We start from the raw sequence: 14,409 nt of genomic DNA, 5'->3' as shown, positions 1-14,409 counted from the left end.
AAACTATTCAGAATCATGAACAGTCAACCTACCATTGGCTTCCCTTATTCTGGTAGATGATTTGAATGCAAGATAACCTTGTGGCCCATATACATTGGGACAGTGATGAGCTGATCCCACACTTGTTTTTATTTCACAGGGCCTCCAAAGATCTAGTAATTAACCAAGCACCTCCTTATTTGGCTGATTTTAATTCCAGATATCATCTTAGGATATTAAATGGAGGAGACAGGAGACAGATTTGGGGGCTTTACATTTATCTCTACCTGAGGAGTGAGTGTGGCGGACTTTAGTCTCGCCCAATTTGGTCACTGATTTTAAGATTGATATTTGATCTAAAAGTGAACATTCTCCTATCCAGATGATGCTATCTTTGGGGAAATTTGAAGATCTCAGCCAAACCCATTTGATCCATGTGAGACAGAAATGGTCCAATGACTTTAGGGTCCACTTCAATCAATGGACAAGCCCAGCCAAGGCACAGTCTCTAAAGCAAGCTATATCTCAGGATGAGTCACAAGCTAAGGCTATAGCAGCATACCAAGAGGACATTAGTTCTGTTGCGGGCTTAGCAAAAATAGCACACTCCGCTAATAATTTTAAAGAAACCACTTCTTGGTTCGATTCTGAATGTTGGGACCATTAAAAAAAATCTGCAATGACTTTACCAACAATTTCCCCCAGACACAGCCTCCTATCCTGACCATGTAATTTCTTCCTTCTGAACATATGTAGGATTTTTTTGTCTATCAGTGGACACAGTCCGAACCTCTTCAGCCTTCCTAAAAACATCCCAGCAAAAGTTCTCCCCCATGCAGTCCACTACCACTGCTCTCCCTCTGAACCTCCCCCCTGTGTCCAGAGTAAACAACAACAAATCCATGGTGAAGGCTAGAAGAAGGCAGCATTTGGGAGCTCCCAACAATTACAGGACAAAGTTAGAGCTGCCATATAAAGATGTTGTCCACAAAGAGGAACTACATTACAAATTCAGCTTGCTTTAAACCAGACTGTCAGGGTTTCCTGTGTGAAATGGTTTTGTGGGGGCGGTGAGAATCTGTTATCTCCAATCAAACAACACCCTCAAGGCTCCTCAGGGCTCCTTGAGGGAAGCCCCATCAGTTAAATCAGCCTGTAACACCAAGACAACATACAAGAAGCCAGTTCAACTGAGGAAAAGGCCATCTTTTCTATGCAAAGCTTTGATGCACTGGCCTAAAGGGCTATCTTTTAAAATGAGGCTCGTAAAGAGGTTGTAGGATTTATTTTAGTGATGCCAACCCCAGCTGCCCGCATAAGATTACTTATGTTACCTGGATTTGACAAGTTGGCATTAAACAGATCTAAATAAAAAAGGGTTAGGAATTTTGATCCATGACCCTAATTTCACCTGCATTCATGATACCATTCAGTATTAAGGGCTCTGTCTCTTTGCAGCTTAAATAGCTCTAAGGGGAGGAAATGACAATTAATTAGGATCAGAAGAAGTACTTTTCCTCGAATGTAATTTATTCCAAAGTCAGGTTTCTGACTGAGCCCAGATGAATTGGAGGGCCAGACAGAGCAGCCCACAGAAGTCATCGGGACTGTTTCCCTACGTTTGATAGCTGATAGGCAATGAGAATACTAAGTTCTATCATTTTGATGGGGAGGGGAAAGAACCAGTGTATACATATAACTTTTGTAAGCCCATCATTTCAGAATCTAGGACAATGTTCTTGCAAGGGTGCCAAACCAAAACCTCCTAGAGCAAAATATTTCATAAACTTTGTCTATGAAGTGCCACAGAACAGTAATTCTCAGCTCAACAGGACCCATATTTATGAAAAGCACACTTTGTGACAACCTCCAATTCTTTTAGCATGTCAATTACTTGTGTAATTCATGTGACCACATTTAGGAAATTCTCAGGCTGTAAAACATGGAGGCTGTACCCTGTGATTGTTCCATAACACAAAAACAGAAAGAATGAAAATAAGCCAGGTCTAAGCTGCACCAAGCACAGAAAGCAGGGATATCCCTGGGGCTTAAGCCATTCATAACTCTCACTATACTTGGTTGAACTCCTTAATGGGGTGTGCATGCTCACACATAAATGCATGCACCACATACCCTCATATAAGCCACAAACTTCTATATTTTTATTTATCAGCAAAATATAGTATATATTGGGGAGGGAGGCTTACCAACAACAGTGAGCAACTGTTTAGGCACACATTCGCTAGCCAATGGCAATTTGCCAGATCAAGTCATCAGCTGCCATAGTAACGGCTGCCTCAGAAACCATGTCTTTTAGAGGGCTTGGCACAGGCCTATCCCTCTCTTGTCCCTTTATATCACATACAAAACAGAGGAAACCATCTCCTTTGGTGCTTCCTTTCAGACCTTTTCCTAGGGTCTTACATCTGACAAGCAGGTCCTGGTCTAAGCTGGGAAATGGCTGCTCATCCCCCCCCCCCCCCGCACTTGTATTTGAGACTGGAAGCTCTAACAATCCAGGGCAAAGATGACACTCCGTAGAATGCAACCTAATATTCCTTAAGGGAGGAAAGGAGATGTAAACTTTACAATCTGAAACTCACACTTCCTTCATGTGGTTGTACCCCCTTTCCTAGTGTGAGAATGCCACCCACTGGCTAAACATTTTGAGAGTCCTTCAGTGTTATTAAACTACAGAGGGTCTTACGGAGAAAGCATGACCTTCCACACCTCTTTGTGGTATAGATTCAGGATGCTTGCAGAACCTTTATGTATACATGAGCAGTCTAGCTATGTTAGATCAATGATTCATCTATCTTAATTCTGACAATGGCCAATCATGTATATTTTATAGGAACCAAACAACTTTATAGGATGTGAGTAGACTGTTCCATTCTCTGTCCCTTTAATCAAGGTTATATGTCTTGCTTCCCTTGTTAGTAGTTCTTGATATTTTTACCTTCCACAATTGAATTGCATCATGATTTTTTTAAAGGCTCAATATAGCACTATGTAAATAAAGAGATATAAAAGGAAGTAGAGAAATCAAAACTGACCTGGGATGGCTTTCCAATCTTATTTTTAATTCCTGATTTCACAGATACAAAGTCTTTAGGCTGCCACAAGGACTTTGGGTCATGTCTATGCCAGGAGTTCTGTGCCTCCTATGCACACTGGTGCTGTATTTTGACTGCAGATGCAGCATTGGGATTTCACCCCCCCCACACACACACACACACACACATGACATTTCAACAAACTGAAATGGCCCCGGGGAGCAGCTATTTCCTTCATTTGGAAACTTAAGTACAGATGTCATTACACAGAATTTTCCAAAGAAAGAAAATAGCAGTTCCCCAGGGCCACTTCTGCTTGTGAGAATGGCACTGGGGAAGAAAGCTGAAGCCATTTCTGCTATCTGGGAGGCATGGATTCCCAACACCCAGGGTGGCCATGAGGACTCTGTATTGTGTGAATTGGCCCTTACATTGGAGAATCCATCCTATGAGTAAATAAGAAAACATACAGAATGTTATTTTGACAGAAATATTAGTCATTATTTTAAAGATTTTGATTATAATTATATAAGATCCTCTAAATTCTCATGCATCTGTGTGTGTTTATAGTAAACAGTTCTTGACAATCAGACAAGCCTGTAAAGGGAAGGGAGTAAATACCAGACAGAAACAGAAATAAGTCATCAGCTATCTCTGTATTGTCCCAGACAATGCTAAAAACCCCCAAACATGCACTTAATTGTAATGATTGTTCACTGAGTATCTTCCATGTGTGCATACTCAGGGATTGCACATGAGCAGACCTGCCATTGTAGAGATCTTTACAGCTTAGATGGTCCAAGAGGCTCTGCACACTGAAATCAGAAACTTGTTCCCACTCAGGAACCAAATACTCCTGTACAGCAGCGCTCCTACCCTCAATATCTCTAGCACCAACAAAGCCAGAGTATGCAGTGGGGCAGGAGGGAGAGTATGTGTACCTGCACAGAATATTCTTGATGGACAACAGTTACAGGTAAGTGTAATTTCTTTTTCAACATCAATCTTCTGTACAGTCCCACATGGGGATTCTAGCAGGCAGTGAGTCATGCTCTCCTGACTTGAACAGTACATGAAATACTGCCTTTCCCACTCCAGCTTCTTGCCTCACCTGAAGACTGAAAGCATCATGTTTGAACGTGTCTGCTGATGACCAAGTAGCAGCTTGACAGGTCTCCATCAAAGGTACTCCATTGAAGAAAGTTGCCAAGAAAGTTACAGCTCAAGTAAAATGTGCATGAATGTTTAGTGGGCACCGCAACCTGGCTAAGCCATAGCATTCTTAAATGGTTGATACAAAGTTTGAGAAAAAGCCCTCTTGCCTCTATTAGGACCAGCAAAACATATAAACAGTGTTCTATCCCTGAGGAACTCTTATGGTTCTCTTATGGTATAAAATATTCTAATATCTAAGGAGTATTACAATTGCTTATTTACAGTGCTTAGTTTAAGGGGAAAAAACAGGCAAAATAATATCCTGTAATAAGTGGAACCTGGAAACTACCTTAGGAAGAAACCTAAGACTGGGTCAAAAATTATCCTCTCAAGAAAGATCTTCAAAAATACCCAGGGTGGCCACTTGAAGAGCTGCTAACTCACCCTCCTGGCTGATATAACAGTTACTAGGAAACAGACAAGCAGAGAGTTCAGCCAAAGAGCATGTGGCAAAGGGTTCAAAGGGCTTAAGCAACAACAGGAAGAGACCATGGGGAACCAGTAGTCCTGAGGTGGGCAATGATGAGACAGATCCTTAAGCAATCTTTTGGACAAGTGATGGGAGAAAAAAAACTCGGCCCCCTGCCAACACCCCTTCCTATGATAACAAGAGATGGCAGCCAGGTGGACCTTTAAGGAAGAAAAAGCCCAACCTTTGTTCCCAAAGTGCAACAGATAATCAAATATAAATTGCAATGAAGCACTGAAGTGAGAAATCTCACTCTCATTGAACCAGAGACAAAACTGCTGCCACTTATACATAGAAGACTTCCTAGTATTCAGTTTACATGAAGGCAAGAGTGCACTATAACTTTATGTGAAAATATTCTCTATTCCAAGACTCTTCCATCAGGTTGAAATGATCTAGGTCATAAGGGAACATCTGATTGATACTTATGAAATCTGGCAGTTTGGGCAATGGGAGGTATTCTCTCTGGGAGATATCCATAAGACTTGATGAGGCCAAAAAGGTCATCTTCCATCTTTGTCTCCTGGCTGTTTCTATTACCTTGAAAAAAAGTGGAAATTGAGAGAATGCATAGTGAAGAACCTACTCCCCAAGGAATCTGGAATGCCTCCCCAAGGGAACCTATGCCTTTCCCTGCTCAAGAACTAAATTTTGCAGCCTTTTGTTTTTTCTCTTGTTGGACTCCCCAGAGGGTGAAGATCGGTTCCAGATACACAGTCTTTATGGACAATTCATGAAAGAACATCCCTGCTCTGCTTAACCTGTCAGTCCCTGAGAATATGATGGCTTGAATGGAAGCACTGAACTTCAGTGTCATGAACCATGCTCAGGAACTCCAAAGAAAATGCCCCGGGATAAACTGTCATAATAGAGCCACCATGACAAAGAGTGAACAACAGGTCTGGAAATAGAAAAACGATGTCATCGGGCATGTAAACCCGGCTCTATAACAGGGAATAACCAGAGTTGTAGGGGCTGCATTTGTAACCTGGAAAGGAGCTACACTGCCATCTTAGAAGCCATATACCCCAAAGGCAAAGAATTTTCCAAACCAAATGGAACCAGTTCAATCTATACTGATTAACTTAAATAGAAATGGGTTACACACTGTCAGGGAGCAAGAAACTCTTTCCTGCTATGGAATTCAATGTGGTCCCTATAAATAAATTGTACATAATTCTGTAACTTTGGTTTATAAAAGAAAAAATAATGCTTTTAGATGGAAATCGAAGGAAGTGTTGCTGGAAAAAAGAAGATAATGTGGAGGACCATTAAGAAAGAAAAAGCCCAACCCGTGTTCCTCAAGTGCAAGAATAAACTAAAAGAATTCTTTGAACTTAATCTTAACAAAGGTATAGATAGATAGGAAAATGTTTTGGGATGCAAGTAAAACCTTTATCAGAGGATATCTTCTAATTAAACATAACTCTGAACTTAAGGGAAAAAGGAGGATCCAGGTAACTATCGACCCGTCAGCTTGACATTGGTAGCTGGCAAAACTTTGGAACAAATCATCAAACACTCGGCCCTTGAGCAGCTGGAACTGAGAGCTGTGATTTCTACAACTCAGCATGGATTTTGCAAGAACAAGTCATGTCAGACCAACCTTATCTCTTTTTTTGAAAAAATGACTACCTTGCTGGATCAGGGAAATGCCGTGGACATAGTTTATCTGGATTTCAGTAAAGCTTTTGATAAAGTTCCACATGATATTCTTGTTGACAACTTGGTAAAATGCGATATGCATCCTAATTCTGTCAGGTGGATCAATAGCTGGTTGACAGAGAGGGAATCTTGGACCCGGGGGCAGAGTCCTAGGCTTCCCCTGAAGAGATGGAATGAAGAGCACACTTGCATCTGTCCTTATCCTTGGACTTTGCCCTCTTAGTTGGTGGTTCAGAAGAGGCATGATGAGCCTGATGGAAGCACAACCCAGGTCAGTTCCATTGCAACATGGATCCTGGAGGCAGAGCTAACTGCGTCAATTCCAAGCAATGGACAGTTTTTCCAAGACCATCATGGACAACAGCTCTGAAGCTTTGAGAGCTTTCTTCCACAATGCTGCTTTAAGTTTTGATACCCTATCCCCCATGGCAAAGCATGTGAGAACATTGTGCCCTTCAGCCACAAAAACCCAAACATATGTCATGTTTGTTGGTTTGGGTCAATTTCACCCTGTAATGGGGGCATTTTTTGAAAAGGGCCTTCTGAGCCATTGTATAAACTCAGAAGTTAGAATTACCAAGCAAACCAGTGAAGCAATTCCTCACCAATGATAAACTAGAGACACCAAAAAGACAACCTCTTCCTTTGGTGGCCAAAAAGGAACTGAGGGTGGGGGGTGCTGCTGCACAGGGGCATGTGGTGCCTGAGTGTTAGCAAGTTTCTGGCTCCAGTACAGTGGCCCCCATAAGCTTTTAGCTATAAAAACATCTCCAATGTCAGGCTTGTTCATGTGCAGTCCCTATGTAGGACTGCACAGAAGATCAATGATGAAATCATAGCTGACCAAACCCCAAACCTTCATCTAAAGCAACCCATTTGGATCTACCTTTAAGAAAACAGCTCTCCTACTCTGAGCTACCACATCTATTCACACACCTACCTTCAGTAATCATAGCTTGTATTATTAGAGCTGCTTTTTCTGACACAAAAGTTTTGCCAGAAACCCTTTTTGCCTCTATCCAGTATGTGCTAATGAGCTTCTGCAGATGCCCACCCCCCCTTATGATTTTGACAATGTTTTGTAAGCAGCTGCCAGTGTATAGAAGAAAACATGTTATGCAAGTCACTGCTGCTTTTGCATTTAGAGAAGCCACATTTAAAGTACATAATTATAAATAAGTTTTATGGACAGCTGGATATTTAAAGATATTAGCACGAGCTTTCAAAGAGGCAGGCTGACAGGGTAAATTTTATATTTCTTCATTTTACTTGTACGTTTTATATTTAATCTGTTGGTTATTAGCTTTTTAAAAAGACATTGAACTGAAATGTTTTTACTCTTTCCTGGCTTTTGTAAATAGCAGGTAAGAACTGTTATTGAATACAGAAACAGAGGCAAGATATTTAGATTCATAATCTTGCAATAGTAATAGAGATTCAATTCAGCAAGGAAGAGTTGTCTATCACACATGTCTCATCACAGTCATTTTTGTTAATCAGTCCATATCCATGTACACCCATATGCACATGTCATGTAAAAACAAAACAAAAAAGACTGACACCACCAGATCACAAGGACCATTTAGGATGTCCTTTCTGCCCAGTGCTGATGGTACAAGGAAACATTCCAGCTGCGTTGATCCAGTCACTCTTTCCTCTTCAAAGCACTTTTGGCCCAGACACCATGGCACTGGAGATGCCTTCTAGATTCATGCGCTAACACTGTCATGCCCATGCCATCTTCTTACATGTTCTGCTCATTGTTCAGCAGATACCCATCACTGCTCCACAAATGTGCACCCGTGGTCTACTCTAGTTGTCTTGGGTCAAATCTCATCATAAGCAAGTTGGTCAGAACCAGAATGGCAGCTGAAAGGCAGCCACTATGATCCACCAATCAAGATGTTCACAGTCAAACTGCTGTTTCCAGAAATAGTTTCTACCACTGGCAGAGCCATAGGGGAAATGATTGGAGGCTGGTGCCATACAATTTGAGCTATCTAGCCCCCTACCCCAACACCTTAATTACATGCATTTTCTAATTTCTACCCTGAACAAAGCATGGTCTTTTTTCTGGAGAAGAGTCTCTAGCTATGGAATCCTTCCCCATAAAAAGACCATCCCAACTCAGTGGAAAATGTGCCAGATTTTCTCATTACCTGAACTCCCCTGCATCTGTGTTTCTTTCCCTTGCTCTGCTATTTGGACCTCAGTTACATTTGCTCCTGGACCTCTCCAGGCCTCAAGCCCAGGATTTCAGGTCGTGTTCCTTCCCTAAAACTTCTCAATTTCCTCCCTTCTACCTTTTACAAGTGTCCCTCTCTTGTTGGTGTGTGTATGCACATGTGTGCACATGTAGTTGGTGTGTGCACATGTAGTTACTTATGGCATTAGTTCTCAAGTGCCCAGTGTAAGTCCTTTACATTTTTATTTGTTTTACAGTAACTCTCTCACTCTCTTCCTACTTATATTTTAGGGTATCCCCACTAAGATCCACCTAGTACACAAAGACTTACAAGATCCTGCATTACTCCTTTCTGGAACTCTTTTTTAAAGGTAACTTCCCCTCCTCTGGGCCAGTATGAGTAACAATGGCTCCAATTGTCTTCAGTATGCTCCCAAGTCTTTCTTCTTAGCCCTAATAACTTATCTTACCTACTTCAACTGGGATCCCATCCTTTGAAGAAGAATGGTATGAACTCTTGCCAAAGGACATTTTCTTTCAGCCTCTTGCAGAGTAGCTGCACTTCCTCCCCAACTCCTAGTTTTTCCAAGGACACTTATAGAGGACAGATACACCAACTAAATCAGCTGGATTCAGAGCACTTGACACCTGAGGGGAATGTTCTGGTATGCTCAAATTGATTCATCAAATTGATATAGGTGTCATGGCTTCTGGCACAAATCCAGTGACAAATCTGGTGGTAAAATGGCACCTCCTTCCTTCAATAGTAGAGTTGATGGGGGAAGCAGACATCCAGAGTGGTTCATCAGAAATTAATTTCCAACTCTAGCTACTATCCTGTAAGAGTACTCACACCGGCAGTTTATGTAAGGACTGAGTTAATCTGTGAGCATGTCTAAGTCCAGGTGAGATTTATTAGATCTCAAGAGCCCACTATAATTGTCATGATCAGACAGCATCAACATCAGTTTGTCCTGCATTCTAACAAAAATCTGTATCATCCAGACCTCCAGCTGCAACAGCACTAGTAAAAAATAAATAGATTTGCACCAAACAATACAAATTCGCACTGTGCTTGTATATGTTCTGATAATCACACCAATCCAACACTTGCCACATCATAGATTCAATTTTTCTCTTGATGTGTGCCTTATATAACGTATCTTGCATCTCTCTTCAAAAGAACAGAAGGGCAAAAGGCCAAGGGTGAGACCCCTCTGGGAACTTACAGCCGTGATAAGGCCTGATTATTCTGGAACAGCAGTTCTGGCAATGTATGCAGTTGGTTCCGATTCAGGCGCCTAGAGGAGAGGAGGGGAGAAGACATTATAAAGAGAGTAATGCAAATGCTGAGGTTGGTACAAGTCCATTCATTCTCAGCCTCCTGCAGGGTATGTCCTAGGAAAACCTTAAAGATGGTCATGAAGAACAGCTCCACTCTCACCCAGCTAAGGGATACTGATATTCACATATTCCATTGTCTTGGTCTAATCTGCTAATAACTGCTAAGCTCTCAGTGCAACCAAACTAGGGGGACAGGTGGAGAGAAACGTGAAAATGGGGCTCAGGTTAACATCACAGTCCCCTGAATCCTACACAATAGCTTCAGTGAAATAAACCATTTTAACTGATGAGATGGAGTAGTTAACTTAGAAGACATGGTCTGTAATTGATTTGATGCTGTTATGGGGAATATAAATTTCAAGACCCGTGAACCATACAGCTATATTCTGCTAGAGCTAGAATAAAGTTTTGGTTGCCTGATTTGCAAAAAAAAAAAAAAATGTGTCCAAGCTTCCATGCCCGGTGTATGCCACATGCCCTGCAAAAAGCAGCAGCTGGGCCAAAGGGGCACTCACTGTTGCCTCCGCATCAAGTGATCTTTTGTACCTTGAAGAATTCACAGCTTAACTGGAACACCATCTATGACAAATACTATCTAAGCAACTATTCCTTTGGTTTCAGCATACCCTTGCAAATTCAGTTTACAAAATGTATGTATTTGAATTTGTAGTCAAAGATGTACAAAATGAATGGGAAAATGCAGCAAGCCAAGGACCGAGACAGAGATTCGTTGGGTAGGATCACAAATGTGGTGCCTGAGGTAGAGGACTCAGATGGCTCAGTGGTCATACAGTGTCCATGGTGCTCTGCTGGCAACTGTTGGGGCTTCACTAGATCTGTGCATCTCTATATTGTAAGCTCTACTTGTCTTTAATTAGCAATTAAGATGACAGCAAGAGCTTAAGAACAGCCCTGCTGGATCAGACCAGTGGCTGATGTAGTCCAGTATGCAGTTTCGTATGGCAGCTACCCAGCCTCCCTGGGACCAAATGAACAGCACAAAGAGACTGAGGCCTACCCCTGCTGCTGCCTGCCAGCAATGGTGCTCACATGTTTGCTGCCTCTGTTTACGGAGCCATATGCATCCCCTAACCAGGACCAGTAGCTCCATGTAATTTCAGAAGGGCCAGTCGTCATGACTACCACGGGCAGAGCTAGGCTCCATTGGCATTGACTGTGATGGGTCAAGGGAAGAAAAAGGAACACTCAGAAACAGGAGCAGCAAGGTCCGACAGTGGTATCTTACAGCTGTTGTGCTGAAAAGATGCAGACGTTGCTTGGGTTGATTTGCGCACTGCCCCTGAGTGAATGCATACTGCAGAGAGTTATTTTAGATCCCAAAGAAACAGTGAACAGATTGGGAAGCATCTGGTTGTAAATGCCAGCCAGGCTGTTCAGAGCTGAGTGTAAAAACACTTAGTGCTCATCCCATCTGCTTGTGTCAGAAGGAGAGTGCGGGTGAAGAGAAAGGTTTCCTGGTGTAAATGCTGGTGTGGGCCACCTATGGCCATGAGAGTTCCTTCCCCAATAGGCCTCTGATCCACCTAGGCCCACAAAAGCCCCCAAAAACATTATTCCAAGTCTGAGAATGACCCGGCATAGAGTGAAGAGACTGGATATGGTGGGTTCTGTTGGGGTTTCTCCACCCTTTCTTCTCTATAGTCTCCCCTCCCTTAGTGTTCATAATGTGTTCATGACTGAGACACTCACAGTCGCTCCAGCTCTTTCATGTCATCGAACACTCCTCTCTCCACCACACTGATCTGGTTTTCCATCAGCTGCCTAAAAAAGGAACAAGAGCATCAGAATTGGGAGGATACAAGAGGAAAACAAAAGAAAGGGGCCAAGAGAGCTCTCCCTTGGGATGGCCAATTCTATTTAGGCTTGATGACCTTCACACATCCACTCCCACTCAGTGACAGACAGCAGTGACAACGGAATGGGAGACAATATTATAGGGAAGGTGGTGGGAAAAGAGGCACTCACAGGACTCGCAGCTGCTTGAGGCCAGCAAAATCATTCTTGTTGATGCGGGTGATGTTGTTCCCATTCAGCTCCCTGCGAAGAGAAGGAGAAAAATACTAGAACAGAGAAAGAGGGAAGGCTGCTCCGTGCCAGCTGCATGGGGCGGGGACCCCAAGCTTTATCAGTACTAAAATCACACAGACAAAACTGACAGATTGTCCACCACAATCACCTTAGCCACAGCACCATCCATCTCAGGAATTAAGTGCTAAAGCAGTCGAGTGTTGAGTCAATCTGGGTAGTTCCTGTTGTTTTGCTGCCCTTGAGTCATTGCATAAATCTGAGATGGACCTGAATTATGACACTTCAGCTGCATCTAACCCCCTCCTCCCCCCTCCACAACAGCTTATCTGTCTTTTCCCACATCCCAAAGTTCACACCCCATAAATTCAAGGATTTATAACCCCTGCCTTTGTCCATTCACAGATATCAGATTTGTTTAATAACCACTCTAAGTTAATAACAGGATGGCCCCTGATTTTTCCCACCCGCTGAGTATAGCAGTTTACAGTAACCTTAACACGGGCAACAGGCAGTACAAGGCCCTGTGCGGCTCCAGACTGCTGCTGTGCAGGGCTTCCTGTTCTAACGAGTGGCCGCTCACATGCAGAGCTCAGAGGGAACACTGGCTGTAGGGAAGCCCCCTCCACCCGCTGGCATCTGCACAGCAACTGTTTCATGCCTAATTCTGTTGTGCAAGTATGAAGGTGAGAAAAGTCCTCTTCCCCTTTCCTTTTTTCCTGAGCCAGAAGAATCCAAATCACAAGTAAGCAGAGGGAGTAAACCTTACCAGAGTAGGAGAGGCGAGAGAAAATATGGCAAGGAAAAGGAATGTTAAGCCTGGACAGGCCGGGAGGAGATGTAGGTGGAAACTGGCATGGCCTGTACAGAGTTTGATTAGAGATAATGTGGCATCGTGGGCAGAGGGTTGCTGCTTACATTGGTTGCATTTTGACTCAAATAAATCTCGTGGGATGGACCAACCAGCTTTTCTGTTAAAAAGAAAGGAGAGGTCCTCTTTGACCATCCAAAAAAAGTCTATGCTAAGAATTATAGGAGCTGAACGGACAAAATCATGCGTAACAGGCACCTTCAGAGGCAGCCCTTGTAGTCCATCTGAAACAGCAGCTAATGGCTTATAATGCAGGGGTGGCCACACTGCCTTCCTAATTGCATCTATTCAGTCACTAAGACTGCCGGTCTCCTTTCACTATGGGGCTGATTGGTGGGGGTGGGAGGAAGAAGGATGTTTCTAAGACACTAGGAAGGACTGTGCTGAATGGCTGGGTGGAACAAACACTGCTCCCTGCCCTTTCACATCAGAAACCTAGACTCATTCCTGGGGTAATTATGCAAGCTGGACAGTACATAAGGGTGGCTTCGTAAGAACTGAAGGCTGACACCCAACTTGCAGAGTAAAAACAAGCCAACTGCTAAGCCCCCTCAAGAACCTAGCTGTTCTTTATAACAACCCAGGAAAACATATAAAAACTTGCTTCTAAGAACCAAATTTCAGGCAATGCATAAGTGACAGAGGCATCACCTAGCCACTGAAGAAAAAGGGATTCTGTCTCTTGAAGAGTCAGATTAAAAACAGAAGTTCTACAGGTGCAGCTTCTCATCAACACTGCAATGTCAGGAAAACAGCAATTGCTGAATGCTGGGATTCTTGAAGCAGGGCTGCCAACCTCTCAATGGGGCCTGGAGATCTCCTAAAATCCCAACTAAGGATGGGCAGGAATTGGCTCATGAACTAAAGGTTGTCACAAATTCTGGGTGGTTCATGAAGTAATGTTTGTGGAAAGGCGCCCAGCATGCACATTCCACGCAATCTAGTGCTGTTCACAGCTATTCATGGATGGATACAGACAGACTGTCTTCTCTCAATTAAACAGTTTAGTAAACTCCAAGGCAATAGGGGGAATGGAATTCTCCAGCCTTTGGAATGCCAGTTGGCCTTCTCCAAAGCTTAATAGACACTGATGGCTGCCAATAATAAGAGGAATTTGCTTTTATACCCCACTTCTCTATCAGAAGGAGTCTCAAAGCAGCTTACAATTACCTCCCTCCCTCTCCCCACAAGTCTGTGAGGTAACTGGGGCTGAGAGATCCCTGATCTTACTGCTCTGTGGCAGAGTTCCCATTCTGCTCTATGAAATCAGGAAGCTATGTATTCGCTCAGTGCAACTCCACGTACCCTCTTGGCTGTTCACAGTTAGGCAGGGAACTTGTTCAAAGCCCACTGGCACCGTGTTGTCTGCATCCATCCCTTGCACGTGGAGCAGGACCACTTTGTATCCCATTGGCAGGACTGTCCCCTGAGGCCTGGGCAATACCCAAAAAATCCTGCTGGCTGCTACGGAAGTCTGTTGTGAAGAGCACATTTCTGCCTTGTGCTTAGGGAGCTGAGCCTTAACCATCGCCACTGCAGCCAGGAAAAGCCTACATCTGCCATGAGGGAGAAAGGTTGG

At 43.3% G+C, this 14,409-nt stretch overlaps 1 protein-coding gene across 1 annotated transcript in view; it reads right to left on the bottom strand.

Annotated features, from left to right (window-relative positions):
* The window catches only part of SLIT1 (slit guidance ligand 1), a 130,312-nt gene that overhangs the window by 90,578 nt on the left and 25,325 nt on the right, over positions 1-14,409 (bottom strand). The window contains exons 2-4 of the mRNA XM_077349458.1: positions 11,900-11,971; positions 11,624-11,695; positions 9,799-9,870 (exon numbers count right to left, since the gene is read on the bottom strand). Coding sequence (XP_077205573.1) covers positions 9,799-9,870; positions 11,624-11,695; positions 11,900-11,971 — 216 coding nt within the window. The remainder of the gene's footprint in view (positions 1-9,798; positions 9,871-11,623; positions 11,696-11,899; positions 11,972-14,409) is intronic.

The sequence above is a fragment of the Paroedura picta genome, chromosome 8 (genome assembly GCF_049243985.1).
Source record: "Paroedura picta isolate Pp20150507F chromosome 8, Ppicta_v3.0, whole genome shotgun sequence".
NCBI classification, from domain to species: Eukaryota; Metazoa; Chordata; class Lepidosauria; order Squamata; family Gekkonidae; genus Paroedura; species Paroedura picta.
This window is presented reverse-complemented; position numbering and strand designations above follow the sequence as displayed.